Genomic DNA, 22,669 nt, shown 5'->3' on the forward strand with positions numbered 1-22,669 from the left:
CTGGATATGCTAAGCTTGCATCTAATTCGTTGTACGGCAGGCGGGAGCACGGCGCGCCACTGATAAGTGGCCCCGATAAAAAAAAGCTCCGCGCGAACTCCGCAAACCTGTACATCCACCATGTCACCTTGCTCCAGAGGGGCTATATCGCGAGCTCTGCGACTTGGATCATTGCAATGGCATCCAAAGCCATGCACTTCCCTTCTGAGAACAACAGTCACTCCCCTCCTACGAACTATACCGTCGCAAATCAGCTGCGGCAGCATCGCGACGCAAATACGGATTTCTCCCCGATCCTTCTCAACCATACCTTTGCACCGCAAAGAAGTGACCGCTGAAGAACTGGCCGAGGTGCTTCCTGTATGCTGTCCTGGATGTGGTGCTTTTACACAAACGGTCGAGCCGGAAGAGCCAGGGTACTACGGGGGAAATCGCAAACAGACCCGGAAGTTGATCGCCTCTCACAAAGGGACGACCGATAAAGAAAATGTCGCGCCAGAAGCTAGGGAGTCGGTAGAAGTGGCAGAGAATTCTGTCATAGAAGAGGAGGCTGCCAGTGACCCATTGCCGGAACAGACTGGTGCTACTGAAGAGCCAACAGCGCCTTTGCCAACTCAAGGTATGTTATCTCAACTCGCATGTCTGCATTTTGGCTAATTGGAAATCAATAAGGTGCCTTGCTAGAGAGCAATATCTCTACCTTCGAGAACATCCCTATTTCTGAAGATATACCTGGCTCTGACGATATCTCTGTCTCTGATGATGTTTCTGTCTCCCCTTCAGTTCAGGCTCTAGAGTCACCGGATCGAAACACCCAGGTCTGCGATCGCTGTCATGATCTGATACACCATAACAAGGCTGTCTCGTCACCTAAGCCGACCATCCTTTCCATCCGAGAATATATCAACGAGTCACCTCATAAGCATAACCGAGTATACCACATCCTGGATGCAGCTGATTTCCCCATGTCTCTTGTTCCCCGCATCCATTGGGCGCTCTTTGCTCAGGAGCAACGCTCGCGAAACCGACGGTCATCCACTGAAAAGTATCATCATGGTCAGAAAATGCCTACGATCAGTTTCATCATTACACGATCGGATTTGTTGGCAGCGACTAAAGAGCAGGTGGATTCTAAAATGGAATATGTCCGTTCAATCCTGCGCAATGCCTTGGGAAGAGCAGGAAAGGATGTCCGACTAGGCAACGTGCACATGATTAGCGCACACCGAGGTTGGTGGACCAAGCAAGTCAAGGAAGAGATTCGGGAGCACGGTGGAGGTATCTGGGTCGTCGGTAAGGCCAATGTGGGCAAGAGCAGCTTCATTGAGGCGTGTTTCCCCAAGGATTCTCGAAGGCTAGAGAATATGGCCGAGTGGATGGAAAAACGAGAAAAGGAAATGTCAACCCAGCGACAGGTAGCCCCTATCAACCCTGACAGTCTCCTTCCGCCTGCTCCTCGTGAGGATTTATACCCAGTGCTTCCAGTTGTGTCTTCTTTGCCAGGGACTACAGTGTCGCCTATTCGCATTCCATTCGGACGTGGACGGGGTGAAATGATCGACCTGCCGGGTATGGAACGCAGCGAGCTAGAAGACCACGTTGTTGACGAGCACAAACGCGATTTGATCATGACAAAGCGCGTAAAGCCTGAGCGGTGTACTCTCAAGCCCGGCCAATCCCTTCTTCTTGGCGGTGGCTTAGTACGTATCTCTGCTGTGAATCCCGAGGATACCGTGATGGCCGCCACTTTCGTGCCGATCGAACCTCACATTACGAACACAGCAAAGGCGATCGAGATACAAGCCGAGCAACAGCCTTATCGAGGCAAGGTTCTAATGGTTGAAGGCACAGGCAGCACTATCGCTTCTGCCGGCAAGTTCGACTTGCAGTGGGACATCACCGCTTCAAATCTTCCTACCTCGGTTGCCAAGGCTGTCAAAGACAAGGGCATTCCGGTACCCTATCTGCCGTACCGCGTGATGGCCGCTGACATCCTCATCGAGGGCTGTGGCTGGATTGAAGTGAGCATCCAAGTCCGCAACAGGCGCGGCTCCGAAGATGAGCCCCCAATATATCCTCAGGTCGAGGTATTCTCACCTAAAGGCGAATACATTGGAGGCCGAAGACCGATTGAGTGTTGGAACTTCATGGCAGAGAAGCTGAAAGTTGACAAGCGCAAGAGGCCTCGCACAAGGCATCGGTATAGTTGAGCTGGCGCTGAGGCCCACCCAAATTCTACCCTTCTGGGTAGTGTACATGTACTATAAAAATCCAAGCATAGCGGTTGGCGTTGCTATTTAGAGAAACCCTTTGTTCGAATACATACCCATCTCCAAATTCTTCTCCCTTGATGTCAGCATTAGATACCTCATCCACTCTTCCTGAACAACCCCAGCGGCCCCACTAATGCGGGGAACTTTCCTCAACACCCAGGCACACCTGTGGCTAGCCGCTTGCACCACCAACACTCAAAGTTCCTTGAAGATAGTCGGCCTCAAGCTTGAATCTATACCCTTGGCGCAAATTGAGGCACATTGGCGCATTGGCTCGATTTTGGGTCATATTAATTGTCCGGGTGCCCGAATGAGAAATTTTGAGCAGTTTAAACGTCACGATAGACACCGCTTCTTTGCATCTTCGCCTTCACTTACGTATGGGGATAAATTTAAGCATTTTCCACAGCTCTGAAAGGCTCTTTCCTCACAAAATGCTTTCTTCTCGGGCTCTAAAGAATGTCACTGAGCTAGGACGTCCATGGCGATTCGCCCCAACGCCGACTTACGATGCGGATACGAATCCTACTGGATTAATCTCCTTTGGCTTGGCGGAGAACGTGAGTCCAAGCTCTCTTGAAATTGAACGATTGTCTAACGTTGAGCCAGAGCCCAATGAGAGGAGACATCGTAAAGTATATCAATGAAAGAGTTGTTTTCACCACGGACTCAATCAGTTACCGCTCCAGCGCAACTATAAATGCGAAACTACCTACCGTCGCCGCTGCCCATCTAAACAGAGTCCTAGGAACTCACACACCTATCAACCCCGATCATATCTTTGTTGCAGATTGCCCTACTTCTTTGGGTAGCATGCTTGGTTACAATCTGGCCGAGCGCGGGGACGCTATTCTTGTCAATAGACCAGTATATGGTCGATTCGAACTGGACTACGGAGTTGAAGCAGGTGTTGAGGTTGTCTATGCTAATACAACAATCGACGAGGCCTTCGCTCCAACGGTGGTTGAGAAATATGAGCAAGCGTTGCAGGAGGCTAATGAGCGAGGGGTGAATATCCGCGCGGTGCTTCTTGTTAATCCACACAACCCTGTTGGTAAGTCTTTTGGTCTATTGAAGCGAAAGAGGGAATACTAATGTGCATGAATAGGACGATGCTATCCGACTGATACGTTCAAGGCAATCGCACTATTTTGTGATAAACACAGCATCCATCTCATCAGCGACGAAGTCTACGCTTCGTGTGTATTTGACTCTGGTGATCCTGATGCCGTACCATTCACTTCGATTCTTGCATTAGACCTCAAAAACATAATTGACCCCAATCTTGTCCATGTTTTATATGGATTCAGCAAGGTAATTGCATTTTCATGATCAGGAAAAATGCAGGACTAAATGATATTAGGATTTTGCATCTGGCGGTTTACATCTTGGGTTCCTGATCACACAAAACGAGCAACTTCGTCAAGCATGTAAAATGGTCTTGCGACTCCACAGTCCTTCCCAGGCTGCTATTACCATTGGGACTACCATCCTCGAAGACCAAAACTTTGTCTCAAGCTTTACAGCTAAATCACGGGAAAGTCTAGCAGCAGGCTATCGACTGGCTACCTCCACCCTAGAGAAAGAAGGCATCGATTATGCGAAGGGAGGGTAAGTCTAGACATTTCGTTTCCTGAGATAGCTTGAGGCTATGATTTATTAATGAGTTTGTCTAGAAATGCGGGCTTTTTTGTATACATTAATCTCTCTCCTTTCCTCTCAAATGATGGTTCCCCCACTCAGGAACAAGAATGTGCTTTGGCGCAAAGGTTCGTCGATGCCGGTGTTTTCCTTCATCCTGGAGAGGAACATGGGAAGACTCCTGGATGGTTTCGTTTGGTATTCTCGCATGATGAGGGCACTTTAAGAGAAGGCCTTAGAAGGTAAGCACATGCAATCCAATACATGTACTGGTTTCACGCCGAAAGCTAATTTGAAGTTCGCGGAATGGAATGTTGAGTGCTCTGCAGACACGGACCAATCAGTGATTTTTCGGGGAGCTGCCAAATATCTGCTATAGTAGGCCCCAACATCATAAACATATGATGTTATTGGTTATGCAGTAGAAATAGTTGTGTATCGATATCCATCCTAAGCCCTCTTGTCACACAACTCTCATCCTTGATCGGCCAGTCACATTCGTAGAATCATGGTCACATTTATAAGAAGACTTGAAGTAAAAATATTTTCATTCAAACAGCCACTCGGATCTGTCTATAAAACGCAGAACGGTTCTCGCATGCTCTAATTGACTGATTAAGCGATGTGAAGTCACCTGATGAGCAAGCAGCCCCTCGTTCAGCTGCTCAAATGGAAGTCAGAAAATGTATTCCTACACAAACCACAGACAGCATGCTACGCTTGTCATGGCGTCAACTTCTCATCGTTATGCAAACAACAAGCCCCATTATGACAGGTTCCTTAGCCGGGGACACGGTCAGTATACCATCGCCTGGCTCTGCGTTCTGCATATAGAGATGGCAGCCGATGCTTGACAAGATCCACAAAAACCTGCCCGTTTACGAAGACGACAACACCTATATACTGGGGAGCATCAAGCAACACAACATCGTTATTGCCTGTTTACCGATAGAGGGGTATGGTACAAACAACGCAGCGAAAGTCATGACGAACATGAAACGAACCTTCCCATCACTTCGTGTCGGTCTAATGGTTGGAATTGGTGGGGGAGTGCCAATCAAGCACGATATTCGTCTGGGCGATGTCGTGGTAGGAACAAGAGTGATGCAGTATGATCTTGGGAAAATCGTCGAAGACGGCAAGTTTCAGCGAACGGCAATCTACAGGAACCCTGGCCATTTGCTTGGAACAGCTGTGTCGGCTCTTCGAGCTAGGCACGAACTGGAACCTAGTCAAATTCTTCTTGTCCTGCAGGAAAAAAATGAAAACACACCCCGACTACGCTCGCCTGGGCTTACCAGATCGCCTGCTTCAAGCATCATACGAACATTTCTCCATTTCGATGGACAGATGTGATAACTGTGACCTTTCGAAGTTGGTACCACGAACCAAACGAGACGATGTGATATTACATTACGGCGCGATCGCTTCAGGGAACCAGGTCATGAAACACGGGAGGACTCGGGATAACATTGCTCGAGAATTAGATGCAATATGCTTTGAGATGGAGGCTGCTGGTTTAATGAACATCCTCCCTTGTCTGACTACTCTGATTCGCACAAAAACAAAGAATGGCAAAGATATGATGCCGCTACGGCAGCGGCATATGCGAGGGAACTACTGAAGGAGATGCCTTGTCGAACCAAAAGACAAAAGGTGACAAGATTTATATCCGATCCTGGTAAGCAAGCTTTGTTTCCCAAGTATAAGCCTAGTTTTAAGCACTACATGTGTATGTGCTATGTATTGGCGCCTAAGTAATTAGAATCACTCTCTTCTTTGATTGTTGCTTTCTTTTTTTTTTTCCATGGGGCTTCTATATGGTGGGATTTGATTTCCTTCTGGTTAAGGTCAAAATGTGTTTGCCTGTCTAAAACCTGTGCTACTGTCATGTAGAGCGGGTCTTTTTCTTCCCGATAATGATCCTTATCACCTGACGTCTTCAGTCTCATAATAAGAAATTCATGCGACCATATTGATTTGTTCTCTTTCCGTTATCAGGATAGAATTCAAGTTGCCTGGGGTACAAGAAAGGTTAATCCTTTAAACTTTTCTTCAATTTAATCCATATCTCATAAAGTAGAAGAAGACACCAGAAAACTGAAAATCCTTCAAAAATTAAACCTCAAACTGATCCTAGGCCGGAATTTGGAACAACGAGATGGTGTCAGTAAAGACATCAACGTTGTTACTATAAAGTGCCAGCGAGTTGCCGTTTTGGCTGATCATGTTTTGCACGCCGACAGTGCTTAAACCAAAGACATCGATTGATTTGACAGTTCCCTCCAAGTCAAAAATATTTGGCTGGCAATTTTCGGGACCATTTTGGGCATTGCAGGCTAGTCGAAGGTTAGTATTTTGAGCCCAAGTCCGCTGACATGTAAAGGAATGAAGCTTACTGCCGTCATAGTTGTTAAAGAAGGAGTAAAGCCCTGCTCCGTATACAAGGATGTTGTTGGAGTTCACAATTCGGAGACCCCATGCGTCGTTGCAGTTTGCTGACTGGCCAGAACATGAAGTAGAAAATTCGGGGTCATTCAGTGAAGACTCCACAGTAAATGGTGCCGGAGCTGGCGGGTTGGGTTGATAATAGCTACGTTCGGGGTGTTAGTCAATTCCACACTGCGGCGTTGAGACTGAAATGATGGAAAGGAAGCATACGGTGTCTCGGTCTGAATGAATCCCATGAAAACATCCTTAGTGTTGGCCAACTGGTACTGGTACAGGGTGTGGTGCTCCACCGACGTTCCGACTCTAAGCATCATTAGCTCACTGCGCCGATAAACAAACAAGTGAAGGTAAATCGTACAGCCAGAATGTCCCGGCGGAACTTTCAATATATAGACCGCGCCCATTGTAAACGGTAATTTGGGTATTTGACGCGTCGTCGATGTCGTGGTCTGCGGTCCACAGCCACACATTCTCCAGGTACAGGTTTGAGGCTGATGCGGTCACATGCAGAGTCATAAAGGCGGCGATGCATGCGGAGTTAATAGACGTGCTAGAGGGAGTCTTTTCACATTGAGCCACCTGTAAGTCGGAGCCGGCGAAACCTCCGATGCGGGCGTGGACATCCCAGATCCCCGAGGGGGTCCCGGAGGCAGCCAAGTTCCACTCGACCAGAATGGCCCCAGCCTGGGCACCTTGTGTGCTAACAATCATGTCGGACCATTCAACCTGACCAGCTTGTCCAGCGGTACCCACGCGAATGACAGGCTGGGGGGAGTTGATATTGTTGAAGTAGCTGCCGCTGGACATGATCACTGAATATGCCTCGCCGACCAATCTTGCCCCCGGAGGGATTAGCAAGGTGCTGGTGACTTTGTATGTACCAGCATCAAAAAACACCACTTGCCCAGCCGCCGTGGCACTGTTGATAACGCTTTGTAACGCACTCGTATCATCCGTGACCCCATTACCAGCGGCACCAGCACTGCGCACGCTCTGGAAAGATGAGACTGCGAGGGATTCATACTGGGGTTTGGACCGAACGTAATAGTTGGAACCACTTAGGAGTGCTGAAGGTCGAGTTATGGGGGTGAAAGAGCCTTGGAAACGTGTATGGCCGGAAGTTGTGTAGCTGTTGCCCTCACCCCATCCAGCTACCGTCACAGTGCCGCTGTTACCTGCCAAAACGGTGCCTGCGGAGGTAGACTTGACAATATTTGGGACATTGCTGAAGATACTGTTGTCAATAATGAGACTGCCGTTGGCCACATTATTGGCCACGTTTTCAGTAAATGCTGTGAGCACTCCCACCGGTGTATTGGTGATGGTGCTGTCCACAATAATCACTGAGCCCACCCCCTGGTCGGATGACCCACCCGTGGACATGTCAATGCCAGTCTGGCAGTTATTTATGGTGATTCCTTGATACACCCAGCCCCAGTCCCACAGCTGATTGATAGCGGTGACGCAGTTGTTGAAAACCAAGTTGCGCATAGTGAATTGCTGGTTGCCGACCTGGATGCCATATAAGCCGCCGTTAAAAGTTAGATCGGTGACAAAACCACCGGAACCTGTAAGTTTTATTAATGGAATTGCCCCAAAAGCGTAGATGTTCAACGCACCCGATTCACAAAAAACACCAACGTGCTGCGTTCCCGATGCCGAGCTCATCCTGAATACCAGATTCTGCAGACTCGTTGCCTGGGCCGTGGGCCAATGAATTCCAGTAGCCGAGGAGGTAGCAGGGATACTCGTCATGTCTAGGATAAAGTTACGCACTTGGCGGTAAAAAACATTTGTTGAGCCCCAATTGAGTGACGCAGTATAGTATTTGTCTCCATCAATCAAGCCAAAGCCAGAAAAGCCAGAGCTAGCTTTTAGCGTCGGTAGGCTGTTTGGATTCCCCAACAAGATCGTGTTGTACTGGTCTATAATGGATGAGGAGATCAAATAGGTTCCCGCTGGGAAATATACCACTGCCGGAGTGGTGGTGCTGGATGAACAGCCCTCACCACAGCTACCGCCATCGCTGATAGCAGCGTTGATGGCAACCGTATCATCAGTCACACCGTTTCCTAGTGAAAAAAAGTTTAGCCTCGATTCAAATGTAATTGAGATGGTGAGATATACCCGTGGCGCCATAGTCCTTTACATTTCGATAGACCTTATATCCAGAGGGCCCAAAGGCGGATATTCCCTGGTGTTCAATATTCTCGTACCAGTAGTTGGATGAACCTGTAGATGTGGCAGCCTCAGTTGTATGAGTGGTTGACGCGGCCGTGGTAGTAGATGTAGTGGTGGATACAGCAGTACCATATTGGTACATATCCAGGCGATTGGGCCCTCCACAAGTCTCGGCGGAATTCCCAGAACACGCCATGTTGCAGCCGGTATTTCCATCTGAGGCCGGACCACCACCATTCTGCACGGTATTGCCACAATCTTATGATCAAATTAGTTGATGCGGATATAAGAGGATCATAGGACTTACAGCATTCATCAGCGTACTCTAGCCCAGCCAGAGTGAACCCCAAAGCCTGACAGCCGGCCTGGCAATTCTGTACGGTCATATTGGTCGCCCCTCCAGGAGCAGGAATACCCTCCGCCAGGGATCTTCCCGAGACGTTATCTGTATAGCAGCCCAAGAAAGACCAGCTAGAGCTTCTTTTCTCCATGGGACCCGCCAAGGCCACCCCGAAGAGGGCAAACAGGACAGCTTTGTAGGGTAACATGATGGAAGACTGAGACTTGTTGGTGCCCAGAAGCTTGCTTAGAACCATGTGAATGATTTCAGGGAAACATCACTGTTCTTATATATCGCAGGTGTACGATACATAGCATTCGACCCGTATTCTCAGCAACCAATCCCAGTAATTCCAGTGATTGGGTGAGAAATAGAGCACCAGACGGCCAGAAGATGATATTCTGCCCCAGATTCGTGACGATGGTCCAAGAACACTGAGGCTATCCGCCAATCATCTCCTCATTTCATCAGAGATGAGTCCCTCCGACCTCTCTAGCGCGGGGATGTGTGGGGAAAGCTAAGCCATTAGGACTCACTGACCGGCAGCAGTAGAGAACCAGAATGTAAACAAGCTATGACAATTTCATCACAGCACATAATGTGGAAAGTATGCTCATGCGGAATCTCGGAAGGTCGTGTTGATGCCATTAATTCAATAACCCCGAGTACAAATGATACGCGAGTAAGACAATTCTGCGCACGGTACAGATTCAGTTCGAAGCCAGTTTAAGATCTAACCAAGTTAGGCCAAAATTGTTCCAAAGCGAGTCTGAGCGTTTCTTCAGTAATCCTTCAGGCGGGACTTATGCCGTTGTTGGGTATCATCGGCAATTTCTGCAGTGGGGCAAATGGCACCTTTCCCAACTCAAAAAGCGAGGGTAAGGCAGATATGAGGATCTAGAGTGGGGAGTAAAGGAGGCTTGTGATTTTCCCCCGCGTTTCATGCAATCGTATGCGGGTAATTGCCGGCAATGTTCAGCATTTTGCCAGGGCAATATACGTGCATGCCCCTGCATGACTAGGTCACAGCCAATCCCCGCATATGATGTTTATTTGACTTCCGCTATTTCTTACCCTCGCCAATTATTCCCAACCTTCAAAATATATTGTGTTACATTGATTGTTCTTTCAAACGCCCTTTAGTCTAAAATTGACTTCAACGCCCCGACCCTACACTAATAACTCTGCGAAACCCCTCATTGACCGGGTTTGAGGGTGTCATTTCCTCAGATTCAATACTCTGCGGAATTTTGAATTTTATTGATTGACTCCATTAGCCTGATGTGGTTAAAGGTGGGTTGCCCCGACACTCCGCGAGCTGTCTGCTTCAAGCTACTTAGCCTCGGACTTTGCAGAGTAAGCCATTTGCCTAAATCGAATGTTCTGCAGCATTTCGGATTTATTGGGTGACTCCATTGGCCAGATTTGGCCAAAGGAGACTTGCCCCGACACTCCGCGAGTATTCCGCTACTAGCTATCCCTGATCAGATTTCGAAAACAGATTCAAAGCAGCTAGTAAGAATGAAAGTCTAATACTAGGTTGAAAGTGAACCTGGGGTATCCCTTTTAGAGTAAAGCAAGAATTGAGCAGGGGGATGGTCATATATGTATAAGACTACCTGCTTCCTCCTTCTGGATCTGATTGTTCTCACTGTCCAAAAATTCAATCGTCAGTTTTTGACTGCCTCGAGCAATGATTCTCCCGCGTGCACTAGTGCTCTCTGTTTTGCCGCTACTCGTGATTGGCGAGCAGTTTGAGATCCCTGCGGTGGAGGCTATCGTCGATAAAGTGCTCCATAACTATTCCAAATGGGTGAACTTTAAAGGCCACTCAAGCCACTCCGACAGTGCAAAGCGGTCCGCTGCCACCAACGTCGCGAAGCGTGGATTAGCATACAACAACAACAACCCCAACAACAATGCCGCTTACGCCAACCTCTTTGCGGGATACCCTAAGGTCTCGTGGGGTTATGACTGGGGATATCCATCCTGGGGCCTAGGATCAAACTTTGAATTGTATAGTCGCAAGCAGCTATCTTTAAGACAAGGCGGGTGCTGACAATGTGACGCAGTGTTCCCATGCTTTGGGGCCTCCCCAGCGGCTCCGACCCAGACTGGACTGCCGCGGTCGACACTGCAGGCACCTTGAACATTCTCGGCTTCAACGAGCCAGACCTAACTTACTCAGGCTCTGCTAATATTTTGCCTGCTAATGCTGCTGCGGGGTATAAGACATACATGGAGCCGTTTGCTGGGAAAGTCAATATTAGCATGCCGAATGTTCTATGGAATAATGTCGGCTCTTCTTCCGGAGGCAACTATGACACGGCCCAATGGACGCAGTATTTCTTAGGAAATTGCACTGGATGCCACTTCGACTTTGCTGCTATTCACTGGTACCAAGACTGCGACCCAGGCGATGGACAGAGTGGTCCCGAGTGGTTCCAAGGCAACGTTACAGAGGCATATCAGACGCTGAATCTGCCAATCTGGATCACGGAATTTGAGTGCTATGGGTCAGATGCGCAGCAGGTAGCCTTTTTACAGCAGGTACTGCCATGGTTGGATGAACAAAGTTATGTAGAGCGATATGCCTACTTTGGAGTGTTTCCCGATTATCTTGTGAATAGCGCAGGCAATGGGCTGTCGGATATTGGGGTGGCGTATGCAACGACTTGATGATTGACATCAGTCGCATGAAGTGGGTCGATCTGGTGGTAACTAAGCAAGTACATGAAATCCAGGCAGGGGCCTTCCATCCCGATTGCAAGTTCTTGGTCGCGATGTTGCTTTATCTGGTCCCGAATATTATCCACATTCCTTCACTGAAATATCTCCATCTTGGCGACAGGGCTAGGAAACAATTGTCAAGTATACATTGATCAAGGAAATTTCAGAAATGATTGTAAGAATACGCTGCGCCACGACGGCTTGTAGCACTTCCAAGCTCCCTGTGATCAGTTTCACATCAAAGAGAATCTGAATCCAAGCAAAATTTGAGATACCGGTTTCACTCCTGCTACTGTGGCAATAGACATGGGTTGAGGTAGCATAAAGTGCTTACGGGACAGGGGACCGAATCTCAAATGCTGTGCTTCATTCTCCACTCTCAAGATACTTTTTGGGGCAAGTCCTTGAGAATTTCGCTCGCTACTCAGATTGAACTTAAAATAAAGTCGATGTGAGATTTCGGATAAAGCTTAATTAACAACAGAAGGGTACGAAGGGCCCACAACCCGGGTGGGTGATGATCGTCGTTTTATACACCTCCGCCCACTCAAAATCCCTACGTAATCCCCAAGCAGATTTCTTTTCTCAAGCAAAAGACGACGTCACGGAGTGATGAGGCAACCTTAGAAGTTGCATAAGCACCAGTGTACCTCTATGGTGAGAACGACGGCTTCACTTTAATTTGATGGCTCAACTCTCGTCCCCCTTTTGCTTGTTCCATGCGGCACAGCGCTTCACTATTTGTTCACCCCCTAGATATATAATCGCCTTGTTCAGCGGTGAGCGTCCTGATACTTGCTTTCAACTGCGCTGGAATAATCTTCGCGCTAAGCTTTTCAAGCATTGAATGAGGTCGATTTGCATAAAAGCCCTGGACTATAGATAGAAGTTGCAGGAGAGGCCGCGATGCAAAAGCCGTACTCGAACGCAGTGTGAACGTTTTTTCCAATGTAGATAAACTTCTGCGGCAAATAATATAACCCACGTAAGATCTTATTTTTCTAATGATTTATAGATTCCCTTATCGTAATATGACTTGTTAAACAATACCAAATCCCGAGCTGCTTCTTGTATAATTGCGATTCTACTTTCCATTGCCATTGACATGCACAGTAGGAGCATGTATAGCAGGCCCAAATAAGCCATTCCACTCCCTAGTGCGGGCAATGGTAAAGGTCTTCGAAAGCCAGTTCCCCTCTCCAGTGCCAACGACACTGACGGTATACTCACCCGCTTCACTAAGCCATGCCGAGCGAGCCTCGTCCCAGAAACTGGTCGCTAGAGCTAGTGGGATGGTAATTAGGATCTCTTGGTTTTTGCCCTGTTCCAGCTTTATTTTCTTGAAGCCCTTAAGCTCTCTGACAGGACGTGCAACGCTGGAGCTGGACGGCGGTGAGATGAAGACCTGTGCAGTTTCTGCGCCACTGCAGGACCCGATGTTCTCAACTGACACCAAAACTTCCAATACTTCTTCCTTGATTTTGTTCAAGCTTTTCAAAGGCTGCGATACGGAAAGATCCGAAAGACGGAACGAAGTGTATGAGAGGCCATGGCCGAAAGAGAACAGTGGCTTTACTTTGGTCTTCTCATAGTAGCGGTAGCCCACGTAGATATCCTCGCCGTACAGTACTCGGCCTCTTTCTGAGCGATAAGTCAGGTATGCTGGATTTTGTTCGATATCTTCCGGGAAGCTGAGAGGTAACTTTCCGGACTGAAATATGATATTAGCAGATGTCAATGCTGAGAGTTCCCAGTACTTACCGGATTAACATCTCCAAAGATGACATCCGCAATGCCATTTCCTGTTTCATTTCCACCATACCAGGCATGAAGCAGTGCTTTAGTATCTTGAACCCATGGCATCTTCACAGGTGTTCCACTTTGCACAACAACCACCGCATTTGGCTGAACAGCAAGTACTCTTTCAACCAATTCATCTGACATAGGCGGAAGGCCCATGTGTGGACGATCGAAACCTTCGCTTTCCCACTCACCACTTAATCCAACACACAACACGACTTGTTCAGCTGTCTTTGCCAGATCAACAGCCTCTTGAATGGCATGCTTTTCGTCGATCCGCCGACATCCTCCAACTCGCACTCCTCCAGGCCCAAATGAGACGACTCCATGTAATTTAAGATTGGAAGTTGGAGCCGTACCGTAGTCCACGAATATCTTGTACTTTCGATTTGCCTCCAGATATTTGGAGCCACGTTCTTCTGGAGTACCGATACCGAAGAAAGAGGTTCCTTGCCGTTGAGTGGTCTTGTTGTCGACCACTAGTTCTCCATCGATAAAAAGCTCTCCGGTACCGGCAACTGTTAGGCCGAAGTCGTACACCCCACTTTCAGTAGGTGTAAAGACTCCCTCCATGGTGATGTAGTACAGATCTGAGTGAACTTTTGGATTCGTATAGTCCATCAAGAATGCAGAGCTACTGGTCATGTGCAATACGTCGACCGGCTTTCTGTCTTTTTTCGTTGACGGTTCAGTGAACACGCTGAACATGTACCCGGTCCGACCATCTTCGGTCTTTAACTGAGTCCCAAGAAGAGGCAACTCTTTGTGACCGTAGATTCCTTGTGTAAAAGTAACGCCGCCGGTACATCTGTTTGTGATTCCCTCTAAAGGAGTAACGGCATAGTACCCTGGTAAGGCCGCAGAGCCTCCACCACAATATGCCGCGATATCGGCGTTAGGTCCTATCACAAGAGTCTTTCTCGTTGGATTGAGGGGAAGTATCTGATCATCATTCTTTAGAAGGACAACGGACTCAGATGCAGCTCTGCGAAGTAGTGCTTGGTCCTCAGGGAAATTTCGTTGAATTTCGGGGGCGTTTTCGGGAATTTTCGAGTTGGCCGTTTGATTAACCATCTCTAACACAGTACGGACGCGCTCGTCAATGGTTCTTTCTGACACCTTGTTTGATACAATGGCATGCACTAAGCCAGGCCCTCGGAATCGAGATGGGCCAGGCATCTCAAGATCCAGACCGGCATTGACAGCCTCAGACACACTATAGGTTCCAAACCTGTTTTGGTCAGCCAAGGGAAATAGACGATACATGACTAACTGACCAATCACTCATGATGAGTCCCTTGTAGTTCCACTCTTTCCGAACAACACTTTGGAGCAACTCGGGGCTCTCACTGACATGAGATCCATTGACCTTATTGTACGAGGTCATAAGAGCACCAGGATTGGCCCCTGTGATGGCTAGTTGGAAAGGAAGTAGATATATCTCTCTGAGTGCACGCTCAGTGACAAGTGCACTAACAGCGACTCGTTCATGCTCCTGGTCATTGCAGACGAGGTGCTTTGGTGTCGGGATCACATTCTCAGTCTGTACACCCAAGCAATAACTCGCAGCCAAAGAGCCCGAAAGAACAGGATCCTCCGAGAAGGACTCAAAGCCTCGGCCCCCCAGTGGTCCCCTTTGAATATTTATAGTCGGGCCCAGAAGGACATGTGCACCCTTGGCCTTGCACTCTAGGCCGAGAAGCTTTCCGAGGGAAAAGATAAGCTCAGTATCGAAGGAGGCACCAAGCGCTGTGGCACATGGAAGACAGGCCGCAGGCACTCCATTAAAAAAGCGTGTGCCTCGAACACCGTTTGGTCCATCTGACATGCGAATTTGGGGGATCCCCAGTCGCGGGATTGCTGCCGTGTGCCAGCCATCGACTCCTATTTATGCAGTTAGCGGTGTCGTTTTTGAGAAACGATAGCCACAAACCTGAAAGCAGGGCGACTTTCTCGTTCAATGAGAGTTCCTCGAGTGCATGTTCAATGTCGATCTTTGACATCTTGGTAGCCTCAAATCTGGGAAAATAGTTAAAATGAAAATGAACATTCTAGCGGGCATATCTTCTTCTTGAAAGTCCTTTTATCTATTATCCTCAAGTAAAATTGCGCTCAGAAGATATGTTGCGGTGGGGAAAGTTCGGGGGAAAGATAAGCGGGAAAAGACCGTGCATCGCGGAGTATCGGGTTTGGGTGCTTGTGGTCAGAAGGCAACTCCATCGCGGATCAGATTGCATACATCCGATAACATCTTCCCACTCAGGAGATATACAGAGCGAATGTGAAACATTCTTAGCATTTTTTTACTAATTGTGGGTTTTTGGCTAAGTTGATTAGCTTTGGTCGTGCCTGCACATCCTGCGGGTTCACATCCTGCGGGTTCACTATGTGCATTCTGAGTTATGGGCAAGTTCAAACACGAGTGTAAAAGTACGCACATTAACAGGCTAGTCCCATGTAGCTAGACACTCCGGCACTCGGAAGTGCCTGCAAAATCTCGAGCATCTCGAATACATCTCTAGACTCGTCCTTCCAAAACTTCAGCATTTTAGTCACGCCGATTACCGCTTCCTCCCAGCCTAAAGGCAACAGATGCACAAGATCTACACTCCGCTCAGCGGCAAGCAAGACCAGTGCGCTTCTTGTACAAGACCGGAGCATAAGCCATGTCCCATGGTGACGATGGTAGAAGCCCTTGTGGTTCTGCTGGATTCTATCCACGCATACCTTGAGCCCCTTCCGAAGAAATAGATCGCTGGTACCATGGACTCGACCATGAATGGCCTCCACTAAAAACTGCCAATACATTTTTTCTTGACAGTCGAGGAAGTGACCACTAAGTATGAATCGGAAAGGCTCGTATTGGTCCTTGTCGGGGGTATCGATATCTAGAGCCAAGGCTTCAGGGAGCGATCGCAACCTGAAAGAACAAGAATGTTAGGGCGATCAAGTTTTTGGTTTCGGTTGAAAAGTGATAATCTATACCATGCATCTGCCTGCTCCTCGAAATCGAGGATGGCATATTCCATCTTCGATACTGGGATAAGCGCATCTGGCTGATAAAGATATCCTAGGATGCGATTTCCCAGTCTGCGCAAGGCAATCTCAGCCAAATAAAAGTACCATGCTGCTTCGTCCTTCGTTTTGAGCCCATCAGGTGGTGATGGGAAAAAAGTTGGGTAACTCAAATCTAACACATTCTTTTGTGAAAGGTTCAGCTCCAGCTGGAGTTCTCTGTTGGCAAAGAAGAGTCATAAGATAGGATCGCGTATCAGATAGAGTTGGTATCGCTTACAACTCAGACTTAAAACATGTCCAGTATATCCTCTGTTTGGTGTTCCATTCATCTTCGTAAGCATTGTCTTTTGTACGGTGGATAGAAAAACCCTGGCAGCAAGCTAATGCTTGTACAAACATTCTCCAAGCTCCGATTGGTCGCAATGTTGCCATGAGATATACACCAGCCAAGAAAAAGCATTGCGCTTCTATCGCGCCGTTTCGGCAAAGAAGCATGCCCATTCGTTTTTGCGCGGCAAAAAAGTACGACTCGGCCCGAAGGAAGCCCTTTGACTGGCGAAAGGAAGAAGACGATACACCAGGGCCATGGTTGACAAATGGTGTTGCGATAGAGCCATGAGCACATATGAGAAGCTATTATTCGGTGCGATAAGTGTTTGGCCAACTGGTTGGGACGAAGAAGTGGAATTCACCAGTAGGCAGGATGTGGCATCCCAGCCGATACCATTGAATTGAACAAGCTTTACGTATTCTCTCACATCTTCCTCTTTCAAAGTTGGGTTGAAGATGTGTACATCATCAAAGAAGCTTCGAAGAAGGTGATCTGCCGCATGGAAATCGAGATCAACAGACATCGGCAGTTCCGGTTGACATATATCCTTTTCGGGCAGAGATAGTAACCGGAACTGCTGGTCAAAGTTTTGATCATCAAACACAGGCCATTTCAGGACTTCATCTATGTTGGCGAAGGATGGCTTCCACTGAGTCTGCTCGTCGATTACAGATACTTCCCCGAAAGGAATAGACGGCGACGTTGAAGGTACGTTGTTAGACAAACTCACCGGCAGTGGGTCATTGGTCCGGCTTTGGATCAGAGATTCTAGATCATCCATCCGTTTTAATATCATTAGACTCGCGGGATCGAATCTGTCATCTCAATCAGCTGCTTTGATCCGAATCTTCCCTGGCGACCTAATACCAGTCTGGGCGAAGCGCTTACGTCGAAGGGTCTATCTGCTGATAGGTGCATTCCGCTCCGAGGCGGACACACGATGCGCAGGAGGGCCGGGTATTGTCGCACTTAGTCCGTCGAAGGCGACATGTATGGCATGCCTGGGTAGCTCGCTTTCGCGGGTATGTCCCGGCAGCACGGGAATGCCTTCTTTTCTGAGGACTTGCCTTGTCAACGGGAGGACTTGGGGATTCCCTCTCGGCAGCCGAGGTCTCCGATTGGATCCTGGGCTGATAGACTGTCTCCATTAGGGTTGAAACCCAGTCTCATGACTGGCAGGTTTTTGCAGCATTCGCAGAGAAAAGGCCGGCCATCAAGTGAGCTAAATATTCAGCGGAATTTCGGAAAAGAACATAGGGGTTTTCCTAATTAGCCTTCTCTGGCTTTAGCGCTCTTTTGACTTTCTGAAACCTCGTCCTAATTTAGTTAGAATGGGTCATGAGGGCAACGGTCGACATGGGGAAATTAGTTCCATTCGCCCCGCCAATTCGCACTGTCCCTTCCCCGGACTGTCAGAGAAACCCGGGGGTACCGCTGCAAGGAAAGTACCGTCGACTCGCTTAGAGATTAGGACAAACCTTGACATAGTCTCTCGCCTGGCGACCCTAAACGGTTGGTTCATAACAAAGCCGGCCAGTGCTATTGCGCTGCCACACTGCGCTAGACTCCGCGGAATTTTGGAATCCCGTATACGATCTTGCCAGTCTTCCCCCTGGTGAATTGTGAGAGAAAAAGCACCCTGCTCATCTAGAATTGGGTCACTTGCCCCATGTCAATAAATTCATCAATGCGGAATCACGGCTTTCTCTGATGAAACATGGATATATTAGGAACCATACCGCGTCAATTTTAGTGCCCATTAGCATTCTAGTCAGCTTTCTGTCTTACGCAGCCAACATTCAAAATAGCAACAAGATAGGCATCAGCAAATCCCGCCAGTATGAGTGACAAAGGCGAAAAGGCAATCGCCGAGATCCATGACATCCACAACACTACACCCGGCGAATGGAGCCTCAAAAGTGTTCTGCCCAACACCGACATTCCTTGGTACAAGCGGCGTCATCTTCTGCTTCTCAACCTCGGGATGATCATTCCCTATCTATCATCGACTACCAACGGTTATGATGGTTCTATGCTTAACGGTCTGCAGTCAATGAGCCAGTGGCAGAACTTCTTCGGCTCGCCGACCGGGACACGTTTGGGCTCCCTTTCCAACGGTGTCATCTTTGGGCAGATTCTCGCTTTTCCTATTGCTCCTTGGCTATGTGATCACACCGGTCGACGATTCCCAATTTTCATCGGATCGGCCCTCCTAGTCATTGGTGCAATTCTTCAGTGTGCTGCCCAAAACTATGGGATGTTCTTGGCCTCCCGCATGATCATCGGATTCGGAGGCCTGATTGCCGTTGAAGCATCGCCGTTGCTAGTCAGCGAACTAGCATACCCAACTCACCGGTCTGTTTTGGTTGGTTATTACAACAACCTGTGGTACCTAGGGGCTTTGCTCGCCGCATGGGTCACATATGGAACCTACTTTATGGGACCCGACGCCTCATGGGCCTGGCGCATTCCCTCGCTGCTGCAAGGATTCTTCCCTTTGGTGCAAGTTATTTTCATCTACCTGCTTCCCGAATCCCCGCGGTACCTTGTACAGAAGGATCGGTACGATGAAGCCCGAAAAGTGCTTACCAAGTACCACGCCGGTGGAGATGAAAACTCTGAGCTCGTCGATTTCGAGATGAAAGAAATCATCTTACATATACAAGCCTCTAAGAGTGCCTCGAGAACCGGCTATCGCGAGTTCCTTAGCACCAAAGGCAACTTGCACCGCTTGTTTATCATCATCACAGTCCCTTGTATGATGCAGCTCTCCGGCAATGGGCTGATCGCCTACTACCTCCACCTTATTCTAAACTCGATCGGCCTCACGTCAGACCCACAGCAGCTCCGCATTAATGGCGGGCTCACTGTCTTCAACTTGGGAGTCTCAATCATCTTGGCTTCATTCATGGAAATTGTCGGTCGGCGACGTCTATTCCTTTTCTCGACAGTAGGCATGTTGACATGCTACGTGATCTGGACGATCCTATCTGCAATCAACGAGCAGAGGGATTTCCATGATACATCTCTCGGTACGGGTGTCATTTTTATGATCTTCATGTATCAGTTATTCTACAACGCTGGTCTCAATGGGCCACCATGGGTCTATGTCACCGAAATCCTGCCTACCCACCTCCGTGCCAAGGGTACGAATATCATGCAGATCGCGGCTACTTGCGCCATTCTCTTCAATGGGTATGCAAACCCCGTGGCGATGGATGCAATCAGCTGGAAATACTACATCGTCTACTGCTGTGTGATTGCATTCGAAATCGTGCTTGTTTACTTCGGCTTCCCTGAAACCAAGGGTCACAGTTTGGAAGAAGTTTCGATGATTTTCGATGGAGAAAATGCCTTCGGCGTGGCTTCTGAGAAAGAGAACTCTGCGGTAGTTTAGCTGGCGGATAGTAACTGAGATAACAGTGTGCTCAATGTGAATTTGGTGGCTTACGAAATGCGGGTTCTTTTACCTAAGCCTTGGTCATTTCAACTCCTTAATTAGTTTGATTCTGCCAACATCAAAGCAGAGTCAAATAATCTCTTTAAACTTTTCCAAAGAGTGTAGAGATTTGCTACAAGGTGTCTGTGGAACTAAAAAATACAGATCGATATATATACAGTGTAGCTAAGTAGGTACGTCTTACTAGGATATAATATATATTTAGTATAGAAGAATGTTAATCCTCTAAAAGTTAGTATAGGAACCCTATAATTTTTGGCCCATTATGCCGAAGCCTAGTCCCGGGGTACTCACTAAGTGGTCCTGGAGTAATCACTGAGCACTTAGTTATTGCGCGTGCTAGATATTAGTCATATATCACGTGATTAACTTAAGCGTGATCACCAAGTCTAACCCGTGCTCAGCTTTACTTAATGAGCCCGAGCCTGAGCGCCCTTATAAAAGCGGCGGCAGCCCAGTTAGGAAAGACCCACCCGGCAGACATTTTCCTGTCTATATAGGTGCATATTCTGCACCATGCCAACGCGGCAGCGAAAGTGATTCTCCAAGACGAGTTTTTGTCTTCCTTCCCTGTTTCTCATTGGATTTGCGCAAGCAATTGTCTTGACCCAGATAGCTACAGCACATGTACAAGTCTATTTTATATCCTAGCAGATAAAGGCTGCCCCGACCTTGTTCGCACAAGGTTTAAAGCTGATACACAGATCCACGTCCCTCGAGGAAAATTCAAGTACCCACTGTTTGCCGCTTTGGAAAAATACAACCAGGAGACCACTTTCGTTCTTTTGAATTCTTCATGCATTCACAAGGGAGCCGACAACATCACCGACAAAGATGGGAACACACCATTCCTATGGGCCGTAAACCATCCCATCACATCAATAGCAATAGCGAGCCTGCCCATCGAAAAGGGAGCTAATTTCAATATCACGGATGAAGCTGGATGGACACCACTATTTTGGGCTTTGAGGGATCAAACTAGGGCAATGGCAAGGTTTCTCATAGAACAAGGAGTCGATATCAACATCAGGGCTAAAGATGGAAGGTCCCCGTTGCATCTAACAGTGATAAATGGCAAGGAGGAGATAGTGAAGCTCCTCATCGACAAAGAAGTCGACATTAATGCCAGCGATAATTGTGGACGGACACCCCTACTCCAGGCAGTGATGGTTGGTAGCAAAGAGATAGCGGAGCTTCTCATCGACAAGGGAGCTCAAGTTAACATAAGAACCAAAGTTGGATACTCAATACTTCAATTGGCCTCAATAAATGGTCATGAGGCGATAAAGAGACTTTTCATCGACAAAGGAGCTAAGTATTTTCTGGAGTTGCAGTGATAAAACCAGGTCTCTATTAAACGTTTATTCTTCTCCACCCTATCAGGCAGTGCTCTGCTTCTGCGTCAGCATTTCCTCCCATGTCAATTCTTTCAAGGCTTGTAATCTGGGGACTGGCCTGGTAGATTTTTAAATATCATCGTCACGCTTGAAACCAGGCATAGCGCGTGGCACAGGAATATGACTGATAAATACCACATCATCAAGACTAAAAGACGCAGCTCACAACCTCACTATGTCCAAATTTCAAAGATATGCGTTAAATTTTCTGAACATCTCTCTCAATGCTATTAAACACAAGGGAAGACCCAAAAGGAAAATAACGTATCACGATTTCTATTTATGCCCGCACAAATACCAAATCTATTTAAGCTCTTCAACGCCCTTAATAGCGAGGAATGCAAACACCAGCGTTCCACTCAGTGGCCCCAACGCACTGCCAGCCATCGCAGCAAGAAGGACCATTGCTCTCGCAGGCAACCTTGTAGTCTAGAAGAGAGTCAGATAACCATATTTCCAATCTTTTCTGTAGAAATAACTCACGGCCGACACAGGTGCGCTTCTCAAAGGCATCGGGAGAAGGAGTAGCAGTGGCGACGGCGGCCAGGGTAGCAATGATAACGGTGATGAACTGCATTTTGATGTTGAATTGGTTGATCGGGAGATCGATTGGTTGAGGAAAGCGAATTGAATTGAGTGGATTGGAATGATTGATTGATTGAGTTGATGATGTTCAATTTGTCTAGGAGTTCCCTCGCTATTTAAACATGAGCCAAGCCACTGTAGATGGCTATTTCCGGTGCCTCTATCTCGTACGCATAACCTCTATACCCCGGAGTAACTCCTCAGCATCAAACGATGCCTTTTTAGGTCAATCATGCCTTGGCCATGGTTTATCAGTGAGTAGATTGTCATCATTATCATTGAAGGATCTTATTTAATTTCAGAAATTCCTTGTCCTTTCCAGATGGAGGTTATGTCTCAGTAAGCAATGGGGCTATACTCCCACACTAGGCTATGCCAAGGTAATGCCAAGGCCATAATAAGGTCCCTGATTCCTATATGGAGTACTTTCACACTTAATCCGAGCTTTGCATTACCATAATG

The 22,669-nt window shown here is 47.8% G+C and overlaps 9 protein-coding genes across 9 annotated transcripts; 5 read left to right on the forward strand and 4 right to left on the reverse strand.

The window, feature by feature from the left end:
* Positions 1-120: 120 nt before the first annotated feature.
* On the forward strand, positions 121-2,210 carry N7503_002005 (uncharacterized protein; the record flags this gene model as incomplete). Its single annotated transcript, XM_057061552.1, has 2 exons — positions 121-619; positions 673-2,210. The coding sequence occupies 2 exons, from the start codon at positions 121-123 to the stop codon at positions 2,208-2,210; spliced, it is 2,037 nt and encodes a 678-aa protein (XP_056925514.1).
* A 497-nt stretch (positions 2,211-2,707) lies between these two features.
* Positions 2,708-4,261, forward strand: N7503_002006 (uncharacterized protein; the record flags this gene model as incomplete). Its single annotated transcript, XM_057061553.1, has 6 exons — positions 2,708-2,833; positions 2,883-3,327; positions 3,382-3,587; positions 3,637-3,884; positions 3,950-4,156; positions 4,213-4,261. 6 exons carry the CDS (start codon positions 2,708-2,710, stop codon positions 4,259-4,261), a joined length of 1,281 nt encoding a protein of 426 aa, XP_056925515.1.
* Positions 4,262-4,682: 421 nt separating this feature from the next.
* On the forward strand, positions 4,683-5,270 carry N7503_002007 (uncharacterized protein; the record flags this gene model as incomplete). The annotated part of the gene is made up of 2 exons (XM_057061554.1): positions 4,683-4,709; positions 4,749-5,270. The coding sequence occupies 2 exons, from the start codon at positions 4,683-4,685 to the stop codon at positions 5,268-5,270; spliced, it is 549 nt and encodes a 182-aa protein (XP_056925516.1).
* A 780-nt stretch (positions 5,271-6,050) lies between these two features.
* Positions 6,051-9,142, reverse strand: N7503_002008 (exo-beta-1-3-glucanase; the record flags this gene model as incomplete). Its single annotated transcript, XM_057061555.1, has 5 exons — positions 6,051-6,507; positions 6,576-6,668; positions 6,724-8,437; positions 8,493-8,804; positions 8,854-9,142. 5 exons carry the CDS (start codon positions 9,140-9,142, stop codon positions 6,051-6,053), a joined length of 2,865 nt encoding a protein of 954 aa, XP_056925517.1.
* A 1,437-nt stretch (positions 9,143-10,579) lies between these two features.
* On the forward strand, positions 10,580-11,565 carry N7503_002009 (glycoside hydrolase family 128 protein; the record flags this gene model as incomplete). Its single annotated transcript, XM_057061556.1, has 2 exons — positions 10,580-10,902; positions 10,959-11,565. 2 exons carry the CDS (start codon positions 10,580-10,582, stop codon positions 11,563-11,565), a joined length of 930 nt encoding a protein of 309 aa, XP_056925518.1.
* A 1,135-nt stretch (positions 11,566-12,700) lies between these two features.
* Positions 12,701-15,419, reverse strand: N7503_002010 (beta-glucosidase; the record flags this gene model as incomplete). Its single annotated transcript, XM_057061557.1, has 4 exons — positions 12,701-13,327; positions 13,378-14,647; positions 14,694-15,300; positions 15,350-15,419. 4 exons carry the CDS (start codon positions 15,417-15,419, stop codon positions 12,701-12,703), a joined length of 2,574 nt encoding a protein of 857 aa, XP_056925519.1.
* A 436-nt stretch (positions 15,420-15,855) lies between these two features.
* On the reverse strand, positions 15,856-17,913 carry N7503_002011 (transcription factor domain-containing protein; the record flags this gene model as incomplete). Its single annotated transcript, XM_057061558.1, has 5 exons — positions 15,856-16,336; positions 16,402-16,650; positions 16,712-17,067; positions 17,127-17,580; positions 17,654-17,913. 5 exons carry the CDS (start codon positions 17,911-17,913, stop codon positions 15,856-15,858), a joined length of 1,800 nt encoding a protein of 599 aa, XP_056925520.1.
* A 692-nt stretch (positions 17,914-18,605) lies between these two features.
* Positions 18,606-20,162, forward strand: N7503_002012 (sugar porter family MFS transporter; the record flags this gene model as incomplete). The annotated part of the gene is made up of 1 exon (XM_057061559.1): positions 18,606-20,162. The coding sequence occupies one exon, from the start codon at positions 18,606-18,608 to the stop codon at positions 20,160-20,162; it is 1,557 nt and encodes a 518-aa protein (XP_056925521.1).
* A 1,713-nt stretch (positions 20,163-21,875) lies between these two features.
* Positions 21,876-22,296, reverse strand: N7503_002013 (uncharacterized protein). The gene is made up of 2 exons (XM_057061560.1): positions 22,106-22,296; positions 21,876-22,051 (listed from the first exon to the last, which is right to left on the reverse strand). Exons 1-2 carry the CDS (start codon positions 22,197-22,199, stop codon positions 21,948-21,950), a joined length of 198 nt encoding a protein of 65 aa, XP_056925522.1. The 5' UTR covers positions 22,200-22,296; the 3' UTR covers positions 21,876-21,947.
* Between the last annotated feature and the right edge of the window lie 373 nt (positions 22,297-22,669).

This window comes from Penicillium pulvis (assembly GCF_028828015.1).
Source record: "Penicillium pulvis strain IBT 33274 chromosome Unknown contig_12_segment0_segment0, whole genome shotgun sequence".
Lineage (NCBI taxonomy): Eukaryota > Fungi > Ascomycota > Eurotiomycetes > Eurotiales > Aspergillaceae > Penicillium > Penicillium pulvis.